General features: G+C 32.1%; 1 protein-coding gene across 5 annotated transcripts in view; it reads right to left on the bottom strand.

The window, feature by feature from the left end:
- LOC111640729 (radical S-adenosyl methionine domain-containing protein 1, mitochondrial-like) overlaps nucleotides 1-24,426 on the bottom strand; it is a 48,137-nt gene that overhangs the window by 16,367 nt on the left and 7,344 nt on the right. For 4 of the 5 annotated variants that reach the window (XM_023386772.1, XM_023386773.1, XM_023386774.1 and 1 more), the window contains 11 exons: nucleotides 23,319-23,371; nucleotides 23,135-23,241; nucleotides 22,291-22,423; nucleotides 6,538-6,583; nucleotides 6,160-6,327; nucleotides 4,750-4,842; nucleotides 4,449-4,499; nucleotides 4,323-4,376; nucleotides 4,194-4,257; nucleotides 3,982-4,129; nucleotides 3,846-3,900 (listed from right to left, as the gene is read on the bottom strand). In XM_023386772.1, coding sequence (XP_023242540.1) covers nucleotides 3,846-3,900; nucleotides 3,982-4,129; nucleotides 4,194-4,257; nucleotides 4,323-4,376; nucleotides 4,449-4,499; nucleotides 4,750-4,842; nucleotides 6,160-6,327; nucleotides 6,538-6,583; nucleotides 22,291-22,423; nucleotides 23,135-23,241; nucleotides 23,319-23,359 — 960 coding nt within the window. In that variant the 5' untranslated portion in view covers nucleotides 23,360-23,371. Of the gene's footprint in view, nucleotides 1-278; nucleotides 363-3,845; nucleotides 3,901-3,981; nucleotides 4,130-4,193; nucleotides 4,258-4,322; nucleotides 4,377-4,448; nucleotides 4,500-4,749; nucleotides 4,843-6,159; nucleotides 6,328-6,537; nucleotides 6,584-22,290; nucleotides 22,424-23,134; nucleotides 23,242-23,318; nucleotides 23,372-24,426 lie in introns of those variants that run through there. The other variant, XM_023386771.1, reaches the window with a different exon arrangement.

The following is a 24,426-nucleotide window of genomic DNA, read 5'->3' as shown; positions in this document are numbered from 1 at the left end:
GATACCACTGTACAAGATCCACCCCCCCTATAACGCGGTAGATACATTCCACTTTATAAGAATTTCGTGTTGTAGGAATCCTTAAATACATGAGCCAATCACAGCCCGGTACGTGTGCAGTTTACGGACTACGGCTGTTTGAAAGGTTTCCTTCCATAAAATTAATCGATTCTAGACTAATTTGACTCAACATTTCCAAAACACATACAATTTTTTGGCAATAATCCGTATAAACTAGGCTATAAACAAAAAATTGTAGGATTACTTACCGAGTGTACACCGTTCAATGACGCCATTGCTTAAGCTTGTTTTCGTCGCAGAGCAGTGCACCTAACAGCAGGCGCGTTTTCTAAGTTATTTTTCTGCAAAAAATTCGTTGAACTTTGGAGACATCATTAATAGAAATAATTTTTATGGTCGTTGAATAAGAAATGTTTTTTCACAAGAAATGTATAAAATTACAGTACTGTATTAGACTTACAGTACCTAATTTATATACTGTACAGACAATAGTAAACTAAACTTACCCGCCTAAACTCTCTGTAGCATGTAAGTAGTTTGGCTGCTCGTCCACTATTGGTCCAGATTCAACCAATCCTGTCGCGACACGAGTCAGCGATGACGTTTTACCGCATTTTAAGAGTCTCTTTTAGCGTCTTTGTACGAATACGGTCGCAATTTTTTTGCCACAATATATGAATCCGCATTATATGAACCTACGTTATGGGGGGGGGCGACTGTAAATACAAACTTCCAGCCCAGACCGAAATTTTGTATATAGTTAGTCAGAGCCTCTTGTCCCTAAGCTTTTCATATCTGATTTCGACTTTCATCTATTAACTCCATTCTCGAGATTAAGGATGGAAGGAAGGACAGACAGATGAATGCCAGTGGAAATTTGTAGATCTGCAATTTTTTAAAATTGCAGCACAATTAAATATTAATCTTTTTATTCTTTGCCTATCAAGATTGATCAGTTATCCAAAATTATCCCACCTTGATTATTCAGATAATTGATGCTTTACTGTATGAAAAACCTAGTTATTTTATCCAATTCTTACTTAATTGTATAGTAGAAGAATACACGAAAAATCAATTTTTCTTTCCTTTCTGACTTATGGAGTGTATATAACTGTTACTGTGAAAGACCAAAATTAGAGAATGTCGATATTCTCCAGTGAATGCAAAATATGTCGGTGAAAGTCTGAATATTTGGTTATATTATTATACATTCGAACAATTGCTGGTGTATGTCGACAAGCACAGATAAGCTTTGGTGGAGGTCGAAACGACACCCGAGAAGCCTATGTGGACAGAGAGGCGACAGTTTGTCACCAAATACTTTGTGGATAGCCGGAGGTAGGACACAGTCGTACCTCTTTTTCCAGCAACAGTTTGATGGAAACTGCCCACTTTGTCACTAAATGGTGTTTTTGTTCTTTTGATCCCGTGAGGTGGGGATTGGTTTGTCAGATAGAGTGGCGGAGGATGAGAGTGGTCATTGGTCAGCGATATCTGAATAAAAGACACCATTAACAGATTTCATAATCACATAATAACGTAATCCGTTCATAATTTGTAAAGAAAAATTACTTTCAATAGATGAGATTTCTTCTCAAGAAATATCACTGAGAGAAGCACCCGCAACTAATTTGAAAAGTGGAGGGCAAGGCTATACACGCTGTCATTGCAAAAAAAAAAAGTGTTTCACAAATAAATGCAGTTGTAAAAGCAAGGGACTCTTGTGCAATTCAAAGTGCCATAGCAGTTTAAGTTGTTTGCAATAAATGAGATTGTATAACGTTGATCACATAATTTATGTGTAAGTTTACTATTGTATTATTTTCTTTAATGATTAAGAATGTACTGTTCATTTTAGGTTCAAAAGTTTATTTACATGTGCTGTTAATTAAGATTTCTCCTATTTTCACATATTAAAATGTTGCATTTTTGTCTTAACGTAATAAAAATATTTTTATTCAACTGATGGTGCATTCAGCATGCACCATCAGTGCATGCTGAATGTCGACATTTGCCAGTGTAAGTGAGAAATAATGATATTTAACAAATATTTCATACATACACAAAACGACTGTGTGAATGCTGACATCCACCGGAGAATGTTGACATTCGCCAGCTATCGGTCATTCACAGTAACATAACTTCAAAATTCAAATTCTGTCAACACATCTGTATTTAAATTAACCATATTATTTTGCATAATTATGGCAAAATGCTCTTTAACTTTTCTTTTTACATTATTTTTTTTTTATTATTTGGCATTTCCATGGGTTCAGTAATTGGACCGAAATTAGCAGATATCTACATGTTAGATACGGACAAAACTTTATCAAACCTACAGGGCATTATATTTTTTGCAAGGTATGTTAATGACATATTGATTATATATAATAGTGTAATAACGACACCTGTTCAAATATTGAAACAAGCCAATGAGATTAATTCAAATATTAAATTCACCCGAAAAACCAAAAATTATAATAAAATAAATTATTTAGATACAACAATTACAAGATTTATAGATCACCTTGAATATTGTAAATTTGAAAAACCATGTAGTGCTATAAAAGTTATTAACTTTAAATCGTATTGCCCTATAAATCAAAAACGTAATATATATTTAATGGAAATAAGAAAGATTTTTTCCAGAACAACAGGAACAACAGACAAGAAGTATATTCTAACTGGATATCCAATGAAAATACTACATAACTGGTACAACCATTTCATATTAAATAGATATAAGGTGAAAGAAAAGCAAGAAACCAATAAGTACATATTATTTCCTTATATAAAAGGCATACAGTATATGAAAAGTATAACAAAATTCTTAATCAAAATTTAATTAAACTGGCTCCAACTCAAAATAATAGGTTATCTGATCTTATGGTTAAAAGAAATATTAAAAAGGACTCATTAGAAGAAGAAGGTGTGGTCTACAGACTCCAATGCGCAAGTAATATTCCAAGTTTCTATATTGGTAAAACGAAGAGAAAATTGAAGACCAGATTGTTGGAACATTTAGCAGCTGTAAGATTAAAAATTAATAATTCTCCTACCTTTCATCATTGTTGTATTAATAATTGTGAAATTAACAATGATAATGTAAAAATTGTTTATAAGGAAAAGAATATAAAAAGAAAAGTTAAAGAGCATTGTGCCGTAATTATACAAAATAATAGTTAATTTAAATATGGGTGTGTTGACAGCTGCATGCTGGGAGACTTTTGTCGGATATAAAGGTGAAAATTCGTAATAGTTAATCGCGATGGAAAATTATCGGAGTTCAAACTGTATGCTAAAATCTCTACTGAGGAGGCCAAATATCGTTGGCAAAATGTATTTAGGGAATTTACAAATGTAATAAAAGTGTTTTTCTCTGCAAAGTTGGTATGCTTTTACTTTTTTTAACTTTAATTTTTATTTCATTATTGATGTAATGTTTTAGAATTTTGCAGTTATATACACCTCCGTAAGTCAAAGGAAAGAAAAATTGATTTTTCGTGTAGTTTTCTACAATACATTTATGCAAGAATTGGATAATTAATCTGACTCCATTGTTTTAAATAGTTATTCTGAACTAGTTATTTTAGTTTTAATTATTTCTATTTATATGTCAAATGCTCTGCTCCTTGTTATCAGTAATTTTAAAGTAATTATATAATTATCTTAATAAAAGATTGTTTGTTCCTGGTGATTGGACATGATAGAGATGTAAAGACAAATTTAGTTTATTCCAAGTTTTTTAATTGATAATTATATAATTATTCTCAGTTTTCAGTAAAAATAATTTATAATTTAAAACATTTATTTCTGGAACTTACTTTGTTATCTATACCCATTTTTGTTCGTAAACCCATCATAAGCAGCTCTTCTAAGCTAGAAATGAATTATACAAAAAATTTATAAATGAAAATCTTAAGTTGTAAATATCAATGTAAAGATAAAAATAACAATTACATTTCTTTAGACGACTGAAATACAACTTTTCTGGTCCCATGACCGTATTTTTCTACTTCATACATCCAAATGTCAGGTTCTAAAGTTTGAATTCTTGCTTCTCTTATTTTATTTCCAACTCCTCTGCATATAAAACGGCCATGTGCACCTGAATCGTGTTTCAATTTCTGATTTATGGAATACCAATTTAAAATATTCTGAATGAATAATACCTGGACCAATTCCAATGTATTCGGTTCCATTCCAGTAAGAGGAGTTATGTACACTTTCAGCACCCTTAAGATTTGTTTATATTTAATCTATAATTGAAGTAAGTACTTATTATATCACAATATTCTTACATTTCTTGCATAATTGGATACTTCATAATGACTGAAGTTTGCTTCTGTTAAAATCTAAAATTTAAATTATAAATTAAAAAAAAAAAAAACAAAAACATTTTGTATACTAATTTAAATAATATTAACTTTTACAGTGTCTTCATACATATCAGCCATTTCATCATCATTGGGCATAATCTAAAGCGGCAATCGTCAAAATATCATAAATAAAAATTTATTAATAATATAGTATTTCTTAAAACTATACAGTAAGTTTTCAATATTGTGCATAAAACACAAGCAATTACTAATGTAATAATAGCAATTGGTTGATAACAACCACTGAATAGATTAATAAAGAATTAATTTGATTGTAAGGAAGATATTAATTTATTTAAAATAATTTTATTATTTCTATTTTAACTACTATTAAGATAGTTTTACTTACTATTTCTTTATTTTTCACCTGCTTAAATAAGCTTGTGCCTCTTTCTACAGTCAACTGATATATAGAAAGGTGATCATCACAAAGTTTTAAAATCTGAAATGAATAATTCAAAATTAAAATCAACTCACTTATGTCATATGTAGTAAAAAAAAGCAAACATAATTAATGTACACATAGTTAATTGTTGTCAGGGTTTCTGTGACTTATAATTTTCCAACCAGAAACAACAAAACAAAAGTGCTTACAGAATATGAAAGTGTAACTACAAAAGTTTAATTTGCAATGCTGTACTCAACAAATTGATGTCTGGAGATAATATGAATAATTGCCATTTTGAAGTATGATGTCAAGAAAAGGCAATGTGTATATATATATATATTGTTTTCTTTGAAACAAAATCCAAAGTCCTTGTTACAGACTCAGTATGGAAAAATCCACTTTCAGATAATGCCATCAGACATCGGTTAAAGGAATTTCAAAAGACTGGTAGTGCTCACCACCAAACAGCAGCTGGAAGACCAGCACTGGGCAGAAAAATGTTGATTCTATCCAGGAAGCATTTTCTCAAAGCCCACAAAAATCAACTAGACAAGTTTCTTTGCAGTTATATATACCAGAAATAACCACCTTCATCTATTTGCTTACAAATTTCAAAATGTGGAGATTTTATAACCCCATACAATAAACCTTGTCATTTCCAAGTTTGTCCAAAACATTTTCTCAAAAATCAAAGCTGACGAAACTTACTTTCAGAGATGAAGATTTAGATTTAGCTTTAACTTTGGGTTTGGTAGATTAAGGCGACGTGACAATTGAGCGATTTGCCAAGGGAAATGCAACCTAAGACAACTTTCTGTGAGAAATTGGTCCTTGTTTGTGTGTTAAACAAGTGAAGAAAATATTGTAATTTTTTCTTCATCATAGCATTTCACCTACATTTTAACAAAAGCTCTGAACTTTCAAATATCTTGCAGTTGATGCATAGGATATTTTCAGCTCCTTTACATGTCTTCACAAAAACACTGCTTCCAATGTTTAAGGTAAACCATATTCACTTTAACCTAAGTTCATTACTCTAATAAATAAACACAGAACTAATTTGTGTCAAATATTCAATAGGAGGCTATACTCTTTCAAAAGTAATTGAGAAAACTTCAAACAACTGTCACATTTCACAATTCTACATCATCTTGTGAAATTATTTGTAAGACATATAATGCAATAATTGTCATTCTAGTAAGCTATAAACTTGTTCTTTCCATTGCTATAAAATGATCTAATTATGAAATAGACATACAACATAGTAATTTTATGACTAGTTAATAACCATAGCTTTAACTTAAATTTTCTTGAACATTGTAACATTTTAATGTAAAAATCGAAAATTACTTTGATTAATCAGCAAATTACCTGAGAGAGTTCTTCAATCCAAGACTGTCTACTTTGTCCCGGACGTCCAAATATCATATCTAAAGAAGTAGATCCTGGGAAAATGTTTTTGGAAATATCGAGACATTTTAAAGCTTCTAGCGAATTATGGTTTCGACCCATTACTTTTAAATCATGATTGTCCAATGCCTAAATGATTTATTTTATAAAAATTTATTAAAGTGATTTTACTTTTAAAATCAATTTTAAAATTCTATTAACTTTTTTTATATGTAATGTCATCTTTTTGAAGAAATTAACTTTTATTTTAGTAAAAATATATTGAAATATTCTAAATAGAAATTTCATTAAATATATATGTTAATGCAAATAAATTCAAAATTTATTTTTGAAACATACCTGAATACCTATTGACAATCGATTTACTCCTGCAAGTTTAAAATCCCTGCATGTATTCAAATAAAAATAATTTTATTATGAAATATAATGAAATAAAGTATAATTACTACACTAAAAATTAATTACAGTAGAGCGTCGTTTATCCGAATCAATTGGGGACTGGGGTCATTCGGATAACTTATTTTTCGGATAACCGATTATGTACGAAAAAATATATTAACCTATCCCGTGTTGAAATTTTTCTCCGTTGCATGTCGCTTCGCATTGAATTTTCGTCGTTGTTAAGGCTAACGAAGACTATTGTATCATTAAAAAAATTTTTTTTTATTTTGTACAAACAAAATAAATATATTGAAAAATATAAAAACAATAAAAAATTATACTTCAGAAGTTAATTTAGTATCAAAAACGTAAAATATTTGAGTAGCCCAAGACATAGCCAAAGATTGCAGCGCCACAGCACTGGCGAAAATCTAAATTTGCCGACTGGAATTCTTTCGGACGATTGACNTTCTTAAAAGAAGAACAGCCTATCAATAAAGAATCAGCTGTGTATAGAATGGTACATGAAGACACTGGTAAAGGTAAAAGTACATTTAATAAACATATTTACTACAGATTAGTAGAACTTACGTGATAGGTGGGACCAAACAATAACCACGTAAGTCGGGGTATAATTTCGCAATTTGTGTAAAATTTAAGTCGGATGTATGTAAGCTAATAAATGTTCTCGTTAATCTTATCTCGTCTTTTGATTCGTTTACGGTTACAAGAAATCACCACACGGAGTCTCTTAAGTCTCTGTAGATATAACAAACACAGAAATAAATAACACAAAAGAAATTGTAAGTATGTGTTGATTCTGCACGACACATCCGAACATGTAAGCTGAACAATAGCGTGGGGAGAGTGAGTGATCAAGAGTTGCATGGTGCTCAAACAAAAGAGGAATTGACGAGATTTGAAAATCGCGTAACTCCAGGTTCACGTAAGTGGGGTAGTGTAAGTCAAGGTATTACTGTATATATATATATATATAAGGAAAATTTTGACAGTTGTGCCATAAGAATACTGGAAGAATCAACATGTGAATAAAGTACACATTAAAACAGACTATAACTACAGGACAATGCTTGTTTTCCCAATTTATTATCATTATGACATTGCTTCATCGTTGCAGTCTATGTAATATGCACTTTATTCACATGCTGAGTCTTACTGTCAAATCTGCTTCCAGTATTCTTGTACTGTACATACTGTATCAAGGATCAAAGTTGGCACTTTAACATTAAACTTGTGGCAGAACTTTACAGTGCTATTGCATTCTAAAAATCATTATCTACTAGGCTCTAATAAAAATGGAAATAACAAAAAATGTTTTCAAAGAAAATATGTTTACTGTAAATTTTTCTAATGAGACTCATTTTGCTTGACAATGATTCACATTCAAAAATAGCCACATAATTAAAAAAACCTAAACAATGCTTATATTCAATCCTACATAAAGGTCTAATGTATTAAAACTATATTTTATTTTCATTCTCTAATTCCCTTTCATATGAAATTAGAGAATGAATGGAATTAGGGAATTAAATAAAATTAGGAAATGAAAAAATAAATAAGGTTTACTACATTAAAACTGTTTATATAGGATTAAATATAAACATTGTTTCAGGGTTTTATAATTCATTATTTGGCTATATTTGAATATGATTTATTATCAAAGTGAATCGCATTCGAAAAATTTATGGTAAACATATTTTTAGTGTAAGATTCTTTTGGGTATAATTTCTAAATGCTTTGTTCAATTTCAAATCTGAATGCACTATTAGATTCATCATTAAAAATGATTTAAAACTATGTATAGGGTTATCATACAGTCCTATATATACAGGACTGTCACTGTATTTCACTACTCAGTCCTGTATTACTATTTGTCCCATTTTCTCCCTAAACTCTGTGAGAGGTGGCTGGCATGTGGTGACACCCCGGATCTCTCAATCTGTCAGAGCTCAGTGAATGCTAATTTGTTTTGCACGTATGTAATAAAATAAATACTATATTTACTTGCATATAAGACGAGGTTTTTATTCATTTTTCACTGCTTCAAAAACCTAGGTCAACCTATATGCATGAGTGAAGGATCCTTTGCATTTTTTCAATAATTTTTGCGAAGTGTGTATTTGTCTTGTGTTTAAAAACAAAAGTATTTTATCTGGGTTGTTTGAATTGTTCTTGTGTATTGTCAGGAGTAAAGGTGAATAGCAATAGGAAAAGCAAAGCTTTTGAATTAAATTCCAAAATCACACATGAGCCCGATATAAGTTTTAATCCATTTCCGTGTGAAAATAGACGATTATTTGGAAATCCAAATTCAGAAAAACTCATAAGTTTAATCAACTGTTAAATATTGGCTAAAAAGGTTCCTGATTGTACATCTTTACATAAACTATGCAATCGATTTTACCAGATTTTTCCTTAAGTTTAAAATGCCAGTAATTTTTGCGGGACAATGTGTGCATTTACATGCATTTGATATTTTTGTTTTTTTGTGACTAAATGAAATAAAATTAGAATTGTATTAATAAATCTAATTTTCTTTATTTTGATCTTTAAAGTCACACCTCGTCCAATATGCAAGATTGTCTGTGTTATATAAAAGTAAATACGGTAATTGCTCACTCCTGCACACTGAGTCTTTTTTTAGGTAAAACCATTTTTATACCTGTAATAAAAAATGCCAAAGAGGAAGTGTCATTTTAAAGATGGTCATTTATAAAGAAAGGTCAAACTGAATTTGAAGCACTATGTTCTATTTGTAATTCTTATATTGCCATTAACAATGGTGGAAAATCCAACATCCAACAACATATTGCTACAAACCTTCATAAATCAAATATCAAGGACTGCTTCAACTTCTAAGAATATTTCTAGTTTTATGATAAAGAAAGATTCAGAAGAATAAATTTTAATTGTGGCTGCTGAGCTGACTACAGCATACAAAGTAGTACGTCACCAATCATTTAACTCGTTAGATTGTACTGTACTACTAAACTGAATGCATTGATGTATGCTGACTCAAAAGTAGCCACTAAACAACCAACTGCCAGAACTAAGGCCACAACAATTGTGAAAAATATACTTGCCCTTGCAGTGTGCAACAATGCATTAAAGATTTAAATGAGGTGTTGTTTTTTGGAATAGTTACAGATACCAGTAACCATAATGTTGAAAAGATGTTTCCCTTAGTAATCCAATTCTTCAATGAAAAAAACAGACAGCAATCTAAATTACTAAAATTGATTTCTTTATGTAATGAATGTTCTGAAACAATTGCCAAGTATTGCAAAATATCTCTTGAAAATCTAAATATTCTCATGGATAATATGAGATATGCAGCGGGTCAGGAGTTAATCTCTGCCTGACCACTTACTCTGCAACAGGTTGATAAAACCTGATCTCGGAGTCTGTTGGATGGCTAGGAGGGCAAATCGAGTGGGGATGGGGTGAAGAAGCTGGCAAGTGTCCTTAAATGACAGGAAACAGGTTCAACAATATAGTAAACATTTATTGAATGGCTAAGCTAGGATACATAAGGCAATAACAATATATAGGTTAAATGTGGTTAGATACAACTAAGAGTAACTGCGGATAACACAAGTTCACTATACCCAAAAAGGGATGCCCTAATAGCTTTAACGGCTAGTCTGAGAGAGAGTTCTCAAAGCTCTAAAACAATTCAAATACCTCAATGCGGATATAACCTCACGCATTTGATGAATATGTTCCTTAATGGCGATGGAAGTTCTGTCGTATGTTATGTCGATCCAGCGTATGGAGACAAAACGCACAGTTACAAGTATAACTTCTGAGAGATCGCGCTGAGCTTCCAGGAATTCGAGCTTTTATATCATTCACGTGGGAAAACTGACACGTGATTGACTTTTGTTGATGATGACGGTGCATTCTTCACACCTAAGTGTCAACTTTCCCATCTAATTGTTATTACAATCGGTGACCTCCGATCTAGTTCAAATTCTTTGGGTTTTTTCCAAAGATCTTTACACTTGATATTAAATTTGGATTTTTTTTAAGAGCCCCGTAAAAATCCATGGGCTCACAATAAGCTTATTGCTTTTTGCAGAGATAATGCAAACACTAACTTCAGAGGCCTAAACAGAGCTGGAAGAAATAATATGTTTTTTAGACTGAACTCGTAATTGGAAAGAGTTATTGAAGACTGATGTTTCAATTGTCAATGTTGAATCAATAGTCGTCAAGATATTCAAGTACTTTAGCATCTACACTAAGAGGAATGAAAAACTCAAAGAGCTTTGTGAATATGTTGGTGTTGACCACAAAAACTTATTATCCTACATTGAGACCAGGTGGTTATCACTTTTACCAGCAGTTGAAATAATATTGAAACTGTGGCAGCCATTAAAAGATTTTTTCACCAATGAAGAGAGAAACCATCAAAAGCTAATAAAGATTTTTTTGATGATACAATGAGTGAAGCTTATTTTTGCTTCCTGCATTCACAGCTCAATACATTTGAAACTGAAATTAAAAAAATAGAAACATCAAACATCACAGTCCTGGAAGTAAAGTCTGTATAACAAGAGACAAAACAAAATATGATCAAAAGAAAAAATCCAATTTTATTGAAATGGCGACAAAACGAATCTTGAATCGCTTAAAGGTTGATTCTGGAAGCAGCACCAAAGTGGAAACTTTTGAAAAACAGGCTATCAATTTCTTTAATATTGCTGTAGAATATATTGAGAAATGGTCACAATCATTCCAAAAATTCAATGCGTTCAACTGGATGACTCGCAGCCAAATTCCTGAATGAGAAGAAATAGAACATACTATTGCATATTTACAAGTAAGAAACATCGATATTGGCAACATGAGATTCTATTCAAGCAGTTTGTATATCTAAAAGATTATTTAGAGAAAAATAATAACAACCAAAATTATAAAGCAACTATGAAATTGAGTATGGAAGAGAAATGACTCAAGTTATTTGCAGATACAAAGCATATTGATCAGAAGTCATGTGTGAAGGTCTGAAACCTTTTTTTCTGTTTTAAAACAGTATAAACCTCGGAATTTTCTCTGAAAAAGGAAAAAGGAGAACCTCTGCGGTCAATGACCGAGACACTCTCCTCGAATAAGAAAAAAAGGGGAATGTTAAATTATCAATAAACGAAAACTCCTCCATTTGTTTAAAGGTAATTCTATAGATGTTAATATCAACAAGACGGGAATAAGAGATGTTTCTTATCACCTCTTTGGTTGCACGTAACACGTAGTTACGGCAATAAATCGTCTTGTTCATAGTCAAACACAACGTCTGATATAAACAGTAACTAGATAGTTGACCAGGTTAAAGAAATTATTGTCAGCTGAATGTTAATTTATGGATGAGAGCCATCAAACCTATAGAAATTTATATCATAAAATCATATCTTCTTGACACCAATATCAATAAATTGAACAAACTTCTCCATGTCAGTTGTCCGAACTAGCTAGATCCAAACATCAACACACTAACAGGTGTGCGGATAAATCATTAGTAATGTCATAGTTCTCACCCCCTCAAATTTGGTATAAAGAGGGCTCCCGGCCAGTTATCGTGGTGGCCTCCAACATAGAAATGAATAACAGATTAACGATCCTCATCGCTGACCGCCAAAGACGGACGACACTGTTAGATTCTACAAGCTACAACTTAGTAAGTAGAACTCTCTCTTTCCTCTCAGGTGGACTAGGGCTAATTCCGAAAATAATATTAAGGAGGATCAGAGATTATCCTCAATCGAAATACCCGAGATATAATCCGACTAACCTACTATTATAATTTCGGTTTGATATCATTATTATTATTCTTACTATTTGTAACTTTTTTAAAAGTGTATACTAATTAAATTTATATTATATCTTAATCATGTGTGTTTACTCGTACTCTGTCAACACCTTATCGACTTATCCGCGGCCTCCCACTCGATTTTCGCCCTCCTAAATTGCCATCCACTGACCCTGTGAGCGGGACTCACCTCCTTGTTGTCAAAAAATGGTTTAGGCTTAGTTGCTTAAACCCCGATTCTCACACATGTGTAATAAAGCTATGCAAATATGGCAAATATGCAAAGTATTTGCCATTCCAGCCCACAATGCAAATGTGGAGAGAATATTTTCCCTAATGTTAACTCAATGGTTGGACAAAAGAAAGAGGTTATCAGTGGAAATAATTGAAGCAATTTTGATTTGTCGTCATAATTTTAAAATGACTTGCACCCAATTTTATACAGTAATTATATGAAAGAAGCAAATGACATAATTAAGATCAACTTTAAAATATGACTGGGCTAAAAAGGATTAGTCTTGCATCTTTTTTATTATTCTACATGTTCATTTTATTAGATTCCGTATCAATGCTTGGCAATTACGGCAACCCTAACTATGTGCTAAAAGATATGAGTTACCATTCAAAATTTTAAAGTTACAATCATTTTGACTATTAGGGTTCAGAGGATAAATTATCAAAACACCATACTAAAATGCAGTCTTTAGATCTATCAAAATTTCAAATTTCTATATTTACTAGGGAAACCTGAAGATAATAGCCTAGCACGGCCTTTCTGAAACAAAAAAACTGCATACAAAGTTAATCTTTAACTATTATAAATGAAAAAAAAGAAAAAAAAAAACAATCATTCATTGGAATATGGCACTGTATTATTTACATTTTTACTATATAAGTAACTTTCAATAGAATTTCTTTAAGACATTTTTAATATAGTGCATATAAGTTTTTGTTATAAATTTAGAAAACAATAGATTTTCTCAAGATGATAAAAAACAATGAATGATCTTGATCTTGTCAGAGGATACAATCTTTAAAAGCTTGGTAACTTGCAGTTCCTAATTCCAGACATTTGCAAATGATGGTTAATTGTTTTTATAAGCACTTGCTGTTATACATAACATCAATATTACAATCAGTATATTAATTAATATAAAGTGATATAATTTGTTTTGAAATAATCATTTACTTTAGTAGTTTTAAATATATTATAAAAGATTAACGACACTTGACGTATATTAAGATAACTTGTTACAAGTTTTTGTTACCAATTTTATTTAATTTTGTCTAATTTATATCAATAAATAAGTTCTTTACACTTGAGATACTGTAAATCAGAAAATTGTTTAAGTTGGTAATTACTAATGCATTTAATGAATGAATCCTCTGAAATTTGAATGTATTTCTATGTTGTCCAAATTCTTGTTTATGCATGTTTTCCTGAATGTAATTCTCATATAAATCACATCACAAATGGACTGCAAATTTCACTAATTTTTATATACCATGATGGTTAATTGGTTTTAACATTTATAACATCAACAGTTGATCTTTGTTAAAATTATAAGAGAAAAATGTAAATTAATACAAATTTTTTAAAGGTTGAAAAGAACATATGCCTTTATGTATGAAATATCCAAAGGTATGTTTTCTCTGATTATCTTGGGTAGCCAGGTAAAAAAAGGGGCATATCCATATACAAAAAATTCTGTTGTTCATCACTAATCTATACTAATATTATAAACAGGTAATGTTTGTAAGTTTGTATGTAGGGGTAATCTCCAAAACTACTCATCTGATTTCAAAAATTCTTTCATCAATATTTAGAATGGAACTTCAGGGTGGACATAGGCTGTATATTATTCTGTTAAACATTCATCTAGGTAAGCGTTATATTTTTGGTGTCAGAAGGTGGCGAGGAGCAAGATGTGTACGTACACGAGATAGGTAACCACGTGGCGCAGTCATGTGGTCGGCAAGATACGTTGTAAAGTAATTTTTTGGAACCGTACTTCTCTTCTATTTTGTTGTATTTAATTGATTATCAATTACCAAAACCATGCCTAAAAGAAAAATCACAACTTTCATGGCAAACATCGCAGACAAGATCATCTAAAATACGCCGAGTGGAAGAGTCCTCCCCTGAAACTACACAGTGTCTCACGAGTCGTAGAGAGTATATATCACAAGCGCGTGCTAGGGAGTCCAGTACTGAACGCTCGCAGCAACTCGCTTGCCAAAATATAAGAACATTGCAGGCTCGTGCTAGGGAATCTAGCTGTGATCACTCCGAGCGGCTTGCTAGTCTTAGACAGCATGTCTCTGATGCACGTGCTAGGGAATCTAACGCCGAACGCTTCCAGTGCCTAGCCGCAGAAAGACAACAGATATCTACGACTAGATCACATAATTGAATTGTTGCTCATGGGAATAGATCAGCTTTCAATTATGATCCAAATGTAGATTATGCTCAGCAAAACACTGTAAAAATTGGACAAATGAACAAAACTTGCCCTAAGTGCTTTGCTAAAAAATGGAGTGATAAAGTAAACGGTATGTGTTGTGCTGGAGGAAAAGTGGTTCTCCCTAATATACAGGAACCACCACAACGAATAAAAAATCTTTTGTCAGGCAGTCATCCATTATCTGCGCATTTTTTAAATGACATACACAGGTATAATACACAGTTTCAGATGACGACGTCATTCGGTGCTAAAGAAATTTACGAAGGAAACTTTATGCCTACATTTAAGGTAGAAGGGCAGGTGTACCATTTGATTGGTAGTCTCCTCCCACCTTCAGGTCAAAGTCCGCAGTTTCTACAGATTTATTTCATATCTGATGCTGATCAATTATCATTGCGATCTAACATTGCTTCCAACCTAAAAATAGATTTAATCAATGAGTTGCAGTCCGCATTAAGCAGTCATAATATATACATTTGCAGTTTCAAATACAACTTAGAGAATAACTTTTCATCAGACAACTTAAAATTAATAATTCGAAGTTTAGACTATTTACAAAAAGTCAAAATAACTTTTGAGTCTATCTTTATCCTTTTTTACACTACCACAGAAGTAACAGAATTCTTCTGTGAAAATTCACATTTCCATTTTTATCCACAGAAGTGGATAAAAATGGAAATGGTGAAGAATTTCTTTGTGTTTTTAATTGTAAAAGTGTCAGAAACCTACAAGGAAAGGCTGACACTTGATCTTTTTTAACCTTGAAGTTTTTTTTACCAATTTTTACCTGTGTTTTAAGAGTTCTTCAAAGCAAATTTTTTTAAGACTGTTACTTCTGTGGTAGTGTAAAAAAGGATAAAGATAGACTCAAAAGTTATTTTGACTTTTTGTAAATAGTCTAAACTTCGAATTATGAAGAAATAAATTCTGAGTTATTACAAAAATTGTAACCATATTAAAATTAATAATTCATGCCGACCACACCCCCCAACATCGACATCAAGGAAGATACAATTCACCTATAGTAAACAAAGTTGCAGCCTTATTAGTTGATGAAGACAAAGGACCTAGGGATATAGTGATTCATTGTAAAGATGGCCACCTAAAAAGAGTATCTGAATTACATCGTGCGTACGATCCTTTGCAATACCCTTTAATGTTTGTAAAAGGTGAAGATGGCTATTATTTGACAATCCCTCAACAAAATTCAGCGAGGAATAAAACTTTCATGTATGCAGTTTTATGATATAGGATGATGATCAGAGCTGATTGTTTTAATCCCTTACATTATTACAGAGATTTGTTCAGTCAATGCTGTGTCGATATGATGGCTAAAATGATATCAGAAAGACTAAATTACATACGTCAAAATCAACAACAACTGAGAGCTGACGACTATATACATCTACAAGATGCTTTAAATCAGGATGCTAATATGAACCCTGCAAATATTGTATAACATGTCATCTTGCCTTCAACTTTCACGAGATCCCAGCGTTATATGCACAAAAAAACTCAGGATGCTATGACGTACATCCGAAACTACAGGAGACCCGATTTATTTGTGACATTTACTTGCAACCTGGAATGGCCACAGATTAAGGAACAGCTATTACCTGGCCAGCAGTCATTTGATCGTCATGACATAATTTCCAGGGTATTCCATTTAATTAACCCCTTCTGAGCCGCGCTCGAGTCTGACTTGAGCAAGGATTATAGCGTTAAAAAACCGGGCGTTTGGGCCCCCCAAAAAAATTTTTGTTTTTTTTTTCAATTTTTGGAATGTTTCTTTAGGTCCCGAAATTTTTTCAAAATTTTTTGCTCGCGCGAAAAAATTTTATCGTGATTTTAATGAGCCTTTGATAAGGCTCGATTAAGGCTTAATTGCTTTTTAATGTTTTTTTTAATGGGAGTTTTTTATCAAAATTAATTAATCGTTCTAAAGTTGTAGTGCACCGATTTTCCTTTGGTAAAGTTATTTAAAGCTGCTTTCTGATGTCAAAAACGACCTCCAATAGTTTTTTAATTTTTTTAATTAATAGATTTTATTATATATGTTACCGCTAAAGCTCGAAATCCGTTAATGTGTACATTACCTAGCTAATCTGCAGATTAACTAGGGTGATCCGTTAAAGCTGCGAAAATTGTTCAATTTCTCAAATTACCTAGGTAATTTGCAGAGTATCTAGGTAATCTGCACATTAACGGCTTCCGTATCGTTAAAGTTCAAAAGTTTGTTTCTTTCACTTCCTTTCCCCACTCCTTCTTTTTACGTAGATAAATTTAAATCCTAGAATGCAAGCAAGCACCGAATTGGTGAGTAAAATCAAGAAAAGATTCTTCGCAAACCTCTTTAGCGAAGATTTAAAATATAATACGTAGTGTTTTAATAACAAACCAAAGTATGATTCCATAATTGAAGATGTAAAGCAAATAAAAGTTTCCAAGAAGAAAGAATCATCTCGAGATTATCAAATAATTCAAAGGTGTGATGTGTTGACTGTACGAGGCTGTGAAAAACTCATTGAGCCGTTGTCAGATGCGCGAGAAAGGTTTGAAAAAGTTTGTCCATGCCGGAGAATTGTTTGACATTCGATAAAAACTGAAGAAGACCTTGAAAAATTAGAAGATTCACAAGAGACTGTGATTATGAGATCACAGTCAAATCTTACTCAAGAGGACATTCCGTTATCCCCCGCTTCTACAGAATCACCTATAGAAATACAAGAATTTACCGATAGTAATCTTAAACTGCCTTCTATACCGTTGATTGATGATGCAGTCACGAAGAATATTCAGTTACCCTGCACCTCCAAGGAATCGCCTCTGCAAGTTGAAGAAGTCATCACTGAGTTACTCTCAACTTCAGCAGAATCGCCATCACAGTTTCGTACGGAGCCTGTAAAGAGCACTATACAAGACATAGTCTGTATTGTTTGCTCAAAAGCAGCATCAAGTGCTCACAAGTGTAAATCGTGTAATATGTTTGTTCACGCAGTTTGTGGTGAAGTAGATCCTAAAGAGGAAGGGTATGGTAAGAATGTATTGTGCATCATCTGTAAAAAGAATATGGATCAGAAAATACAGCGTGATGAAGCCAAGAAATGTTTAGAAAAGCAAGCAAAGAAAATGTTAGCAGTTTCTAATGCAAAGCACCCAAACGTCGATGAAGGTTTCGCTGTGAGAATTAAAGTACCCGAAGAAGACAGAGCAAAAACTGATGCACGTTCAATTTTAGCTGTGGTTCTTAGTAAAACAGAGGATGGCTTTTATAAACTTGATACTAAAACAGGTATTTTAAAACAATTGTATGCAAAATCTGAATTCAGTGTTTGCAAAGAGAGATTTTTAACGAAAGAAGATGGATGTCCCTGCTGTAGAAATATCTTTACGTCAAACAGCAATAAAACAATCCCTTGGTACTGGGCAGGGTTTCAGAAAATGTGACTGCAAATCTAAATGTACCACAAATAGGCGTGCTTGTCGCAAAAACCAATTGCTACGTAATTCAAAGTGTCACCAATCTTTAGATTGCACTAATAAGTAAGTACAATTTTATCATATGTTTTGCAAATTCATTTCCCTAATTGTAGTAATATTTTAAACCGTTTGATTTTTGTATTAAAGTTTTTTTAATTGATTGATGATTGATTCAATCAACTAATTTGTTGATTGTATTAACTTGATTCTTTAGATATTGAAAATTAAATAAAGAACATTATGTTAATTTAAGCGTACAGAAACGTTGCTGTTGTTCCAGCAAAGATCTTATTTTAACTTTACCGAGTGCCTAGTAGGTAATTCGCAGATTACCTAGGTAATTTGAGAAATGGAATAATTTTCACAACTTTAACGGATCACCCTAGTTAATCTGCAGATTAGCTAGGTAATGTACACATTAACGGATTTCGAGCTTTAGCGGTAACATATATATGTTTAATTAATTAGGGGGGGTCAAAAATCGCAATAAAAATTATAATTTTTTAAAAATATAGGTTTAATTTCAAGTCACCCTACTTTAAACCCTTCTCCTCCCGAGACATCTATGAGAATGTCCCGGGAAATACCACAACAGCTGTTCTCAAGGTCATCCAGATGTGTAAACAATGACTCATCAGTGTTAAATTTCACACAAAGGCCAGACAAAGGAAACTAAATGATGAATCTTTTTAATCAAAATTAACGTCTTTTTTTCAGTTTTAAGTATTTTTTATGCTTAATTAAAAATTTTTTTAAAAAGTGGACAAGAAGCGGTTAAAGATGAAGAAAATTATGAAGTTATTCACAAAAGACAAGATATTCGGTAAAGTCAAATGCCATATGCTCAGTGTTGAGTGGCAAAAATGCAGATTACACTGCCATATGTTGTTTTGGTTGGAAAGGAAAATACAACCAGATGAAATTGACAGTGTAATAGTTGCTGAATTACTGGATAAAGATGCCGATCCTGTATTATTCGATATTGTGACCAAAAATATGGTGCATGGACCCCGTGGAGATCAAAATATATCACCACCATGTATGAAAAATGATATTTGTTCAAAAAAACACCCTTGGCGTTTTGTCAACAACACTCAGACTGGAGAGGATGGGTATCCATTATATCGTCACCGTGACACTGAAAATGGAGGTCGGAATGCTACCTTGAACATCAGAGGAAGAAAGGTTACTATAGACAATAGGTAGATTGTCCCTTATTCCCCAATATTGTATCGATCATTTAATGCCCACATTAACGTAGAATACTGCCATTCAGTTCAAGCGATCAAATATATATGCAAATATATAAATAAAGGATCGGATTAAGCTACTTTCAGTGTCAGAAATCTGCATGACGAGATGGAAAACTATTTAAATGGCCGGTACATAAGTAAATCAGAATCTGTCTGGAGAATATTAGAATTTCTGATCCACAACCGGTATCCTACCATTGTGCATTTGGCCGTACACTTAGAAAACTGTCAAAGGGTGTACTTCACAGCAGGAACAGCGCAAAAACTTGCCCAAAACCCACGCAAAACCCCACTTTTAGCTTTCTTCAAAAACTCTATTGTATCACGAAGTTCCACACTATTATATGTGGGCTAATAACAAATTTTCAAGAAGAAGGCATGGTCAAAACATTGATGGGCATCCAGGCATAAAGAAAGATGCTGCTTTGGGAAGAATATATGGTGTACATCCTTCTCAATCTGAGTGTTTTTATCTCAGAATGTTACTGCATCATGTACGTGGTCCAACCTCATTCGAGGACTTAAAAACTGTAAATGGAGTTGTCAAAGAAACGTATCAAGCAGCTTGCTGAGATAGAGGTTTGCTCGAAACTGATGATCATTGGGAAAATACTTTGAGAGAAGCTTCGATTTTGCAACGTCCATTAAAGCTGAGGGAGTTGTTTGTAGTCATTCTATTTTGTCAGTCATCTGAACCATTAAAATTGTGGGACAAGTTCAAAGAAGATTTTTGTGAAGACATCAGACACAGAATTCAACATCAAAATCAGGATTTTATTGAATACTTTGCCTTTCAATGACGATATGTACAACGAAGATTTGATACAAATCGATAATAAGCTATTGGAATTCAATGACAAAAGTTTAAGTGATTTTGGATTACCCTCTCCTATTCGTTCACGAAATGATGCAATGGGTACAATGCTGGTACGTCAGTACGATGTCAGTACAGATGTCAGTCAGATTGTACAGATTTTGTCAATGAAAATTTGTCAAAATTAGTCACAGATCAATTATAGGCATTTGATACAATAATTGACAGTGTGACGAATAAGAGGCAAAATATTTTTTTTTCGACGCCCCAGGAGGCATGGGAAAGGCATTCCTCTCCAATTTATTACTAGCACAGATAAGGCAATCTGGAAAAATAGCCATGGCAGTTGCTTCTTCAGGGATTGCTGCTACTCTATTGAGTGACGGGAAAACTGCACACTCCACATTCAAACTCCCTTTATCAGTATCTCTGGAGCAACAATCCGTATGTTCCATACGCAAAAACAGGCCTCTTGGCAAATTGTTACAGGACGTGTTACTGATAATGTGGGACGAATGTACCATGAGTCACAGAGCCCATGTTGAAGCTGTGGACCAAATGCTAAAGGATCTTAGAAACTCGAGCGCCATTATGGGGGAGTTACTTTTGTGTTTGCTGGTGATTTTCGGCAGACACTCCCTGTAGTTACAAAAGGGACACGTGCAGATATCATCAAAGCATGTCTTAAATCATCTCCCTTATGGTATTCCATTCAAAACCTGAACTTGTGAACTAACATGAGAGCCTATCTTAGCGGAGACACGCATAATGACTTCCCACAACTGCTCAAACTTGGGGAAGGAGTTTTTCCTTCTCCAAATTTGAGCACTAACTGTACTGACATCGTTCTAAATGAGACACTAAGTCAGATAGTCCACAGTCTGCAGCATCTTATAGATGCAGTATATTCTGGCCTCAAAAATTTACTCGAAAGAGACTTTTATTGGCTGTGTTCAAGGGCAATAGTATAGCCTAGGAACGACACTGTCAATGAAATCAACAATCTAATTATACAGAAAGTCCCCAGCCAAATCAAAAACTATAAGTCGATTGACACAGTCACCAATATCGAGGATGCAGTCCACTATCCACAAGAATTTTTAAATTTGCTTAATTCTTCTGACTTGCCATCTCATGAACTACCATTAAAAGTCGGTATGCCTATCATGCTTTTAAGAAATTTAAGCCCTCCTAACACGTGTAATGGCACAAGGCTACTAATTAAAGACTTAAAAGACTGGCGACCATCCTCACTGGCAAACACCCCGAGGATTCCAATGATTCCCACGGACTTCCCAATATCTTTCAAACAGCTGCAATTTCCCGTGAAAACATCATTTGCGATGACTATTAATAAGTCCCAGGGACAAACCTTCTCTTTGGTTGGAATCGACTTATAAAAAGAGTGTTTTTCCCATGGCCAACTATATGTTGGTTTATCACGAGTTGGAACTCCAGAGAAACAGTATATTTTGCTACCAAAAATAACACGACATCAAACATTGTGTACAGAGAAGCCCTAAGGCACTAATAAATTTAAATATGTCTACCACAGATAACAGAAATTACAAAATACAAAAGAGTGGAATATATAATTGCAAAAAAACAAACAACAACATTATTTTTAAAAACATGCGCAAAAAATTACAAACAAACATAAAAAAACGCTTTAAAAATTTCCGACCTTCATGTGCATGTTTAAAAAATTAACAATGAAAATTTGTGACTTTTGAATAAAAATACTTTCTTTGGGAGTGATAAAAATTTGTATATTGATTTTTTACTGATACTGTTATAGTCACAAACTGAATTCCACGCGGGCGAAACCGTGGGCACAGCTAGTGTTTATATAAAATACAATAGACAAACCTGAGTAAATTTGACTCTGCATTAGTTGGATTACATTCTAATGTTATTTCTGCATTATCGTGTAATTTTGAATTGTCACTGATGCATTCTATACATGAATTTATTGTTGACGGTTTAGCTAGACTAGGAGTACCTGTAGAAAAATACCACATATTTAAATATAGAGTAGAGTAGAGAAAATAGAGTAATATATAGCAATAATATATATGCAGGGATTTATAAAGTCTGTGTCAGTTTTTAATAGTTTTGGAATTATACATGGTAGAATTAATCTGTAAAAAGCATTTATAAGACTGATGTGTGTAGTTTTTTCTCATTATTTAAAGAACTGATGATTATTATTCTTCTTATCTATTATTGTTATTATATTTATTTTTTCCAGAATTGTTATTCAACCATGGATCTATCTTTGGACATAAGTGACAGATTTCAGCTTAGGCAACCAAAGAATGCAGTTTACTTTCTCACTTAGAGAAGCCATGGTTCAATAACAATTCTGAAAAGAAAAGAGTCATTTTAAAGTTTCAAAAATGAATAAATAAATAAATAAATAATGGGCAAGAAAAATAATAATTAATTTTTGAAATAATGAGAAAAAAACTAGACATATCAGGCTTATGAATGTTTTTTGCAGATTAATTCTATCAAGAATAGTTCCAAAACTATTTAAAAGTGCACATGAACTTTATAGACAACCTGCATAGTATAGTAATATACATAGTTAAATATATATTAAACACCATATAATTAAAAACTTCTCATAAACTGTAAAATAAATCAAAAGAAAAAGACAAGTTATTTTCCATATATTTAAAATTATGAGAAAAAATTAAATATTTATTACCTCCTCCAAAATAAATACTTTTGATATTTTTAATACCACTTAACTGCAATAAATATTTAATTTCTTTCCTTAAACATGATAACATTCTTGAATGATTCACATTATTACTGAAAATATTTATATAAATTAAAATACAAAAGCAAAATAACAAAGAACAGAATGAAAGAAACTTAAATCTACTTACTGTATATATTTATTAAAATTACAATAAGTACATCTTTTCATACAATAAGGCCACTAGAAAAAAAATTTATTTTATGTTTACTATTTTTTCTGTAACTAAATTGACTGTTTTTTTAAATATTTAATAATATAAAATTTAAATTATTTAATACAACTTATCAAGAGATTATGTAATTTTTGTTTAATTATTAAATTGCATTTGAAATTTACAGAATAATATGGATTCTGTAACAAGGTACAATTGAAAATACTAATAATTATGAATAGTACTTTGAAGTAAATAGAGTATGATAGCTAAATTATATTTTAAATTTGCTTTAATTGATTAAATATAATAAAAAATTCAAAAGAATTTTGGTAATTGCTAAATCTCATGACAACACAGACTTTATGTTCTCATCACATAAATAATATCAATCTTCAACTGAATGAAACCTTCACTTTAAAATGCTTTCAAGGCTATTGCTCCCATAGTCAGTTTAATAAAGCTTTGAAAGAGCCTTCTTGTTAGCAAAAATTAAAAGTATTTTAGTTGATGATTTGTTAAGACTGTTTTTGAAACAAGAATTTTAAATATCAAATTATTTTTTTTTAATTTTGCAACAACATAATTACATTGGTTTCCTTAAATTAAGCAACAAATGTAAAAATTGATGTGACTAAAAAAATATGCACCCAATTCGAATGAAATTTGGCAGTATTCTTTAGCATGCCATATATTATCAATACATAAAATTGCAAAAATATTTTCATACAAGGCATTTACATTTTGTATCAGCTGTAAAAAAAAAACTCACAAATACAGATATCAAAATTAAATACAAAAAATAAGGAGTGTGGTTGCTCTGAACAGCAATGCAGGATCAACTAGTAATGTTCCATGTTATTAACAATGTGACCAATTCCCTGTAGGAAGAATTAAATATAGAGAAATATGTTTATAATAGGCACTATACATAAAATCAATATCCAGCAAGAAACTACAACAATCTACAAAAGAAATGTTTTGTAGTTTCTTGCTGGATATTGGTTTTTGTGTGTAGTACTTGTTTATATATACCCAATCGGAGATGTTGAATTTACATTTATAATAGATCAAACGTTATGCT

This window comes from Centruroides sculpturatus, unplaced genomic scaffold, assembly GCF_000671375.1.
Source record: "Centruroides sculpturatus isolate CEXI.00-Female unplaced genomic scaffold, Cexi_2.0 scaffold1465, whole genome shotgun sequence".
Classification (NCBI taxonomy): domain Eukaryota; kingdom Metazoa; phylum Arthropoda; class Arachnida; order Scorpiones; family Buthidae; genus Centruroides; species Centruroides sculpturatus.
The sequence above is the reverse complement of the archived record's forward strand: the minus strand, read 5'-3'. Positions and strand labels throughout refer to the sequence as shown.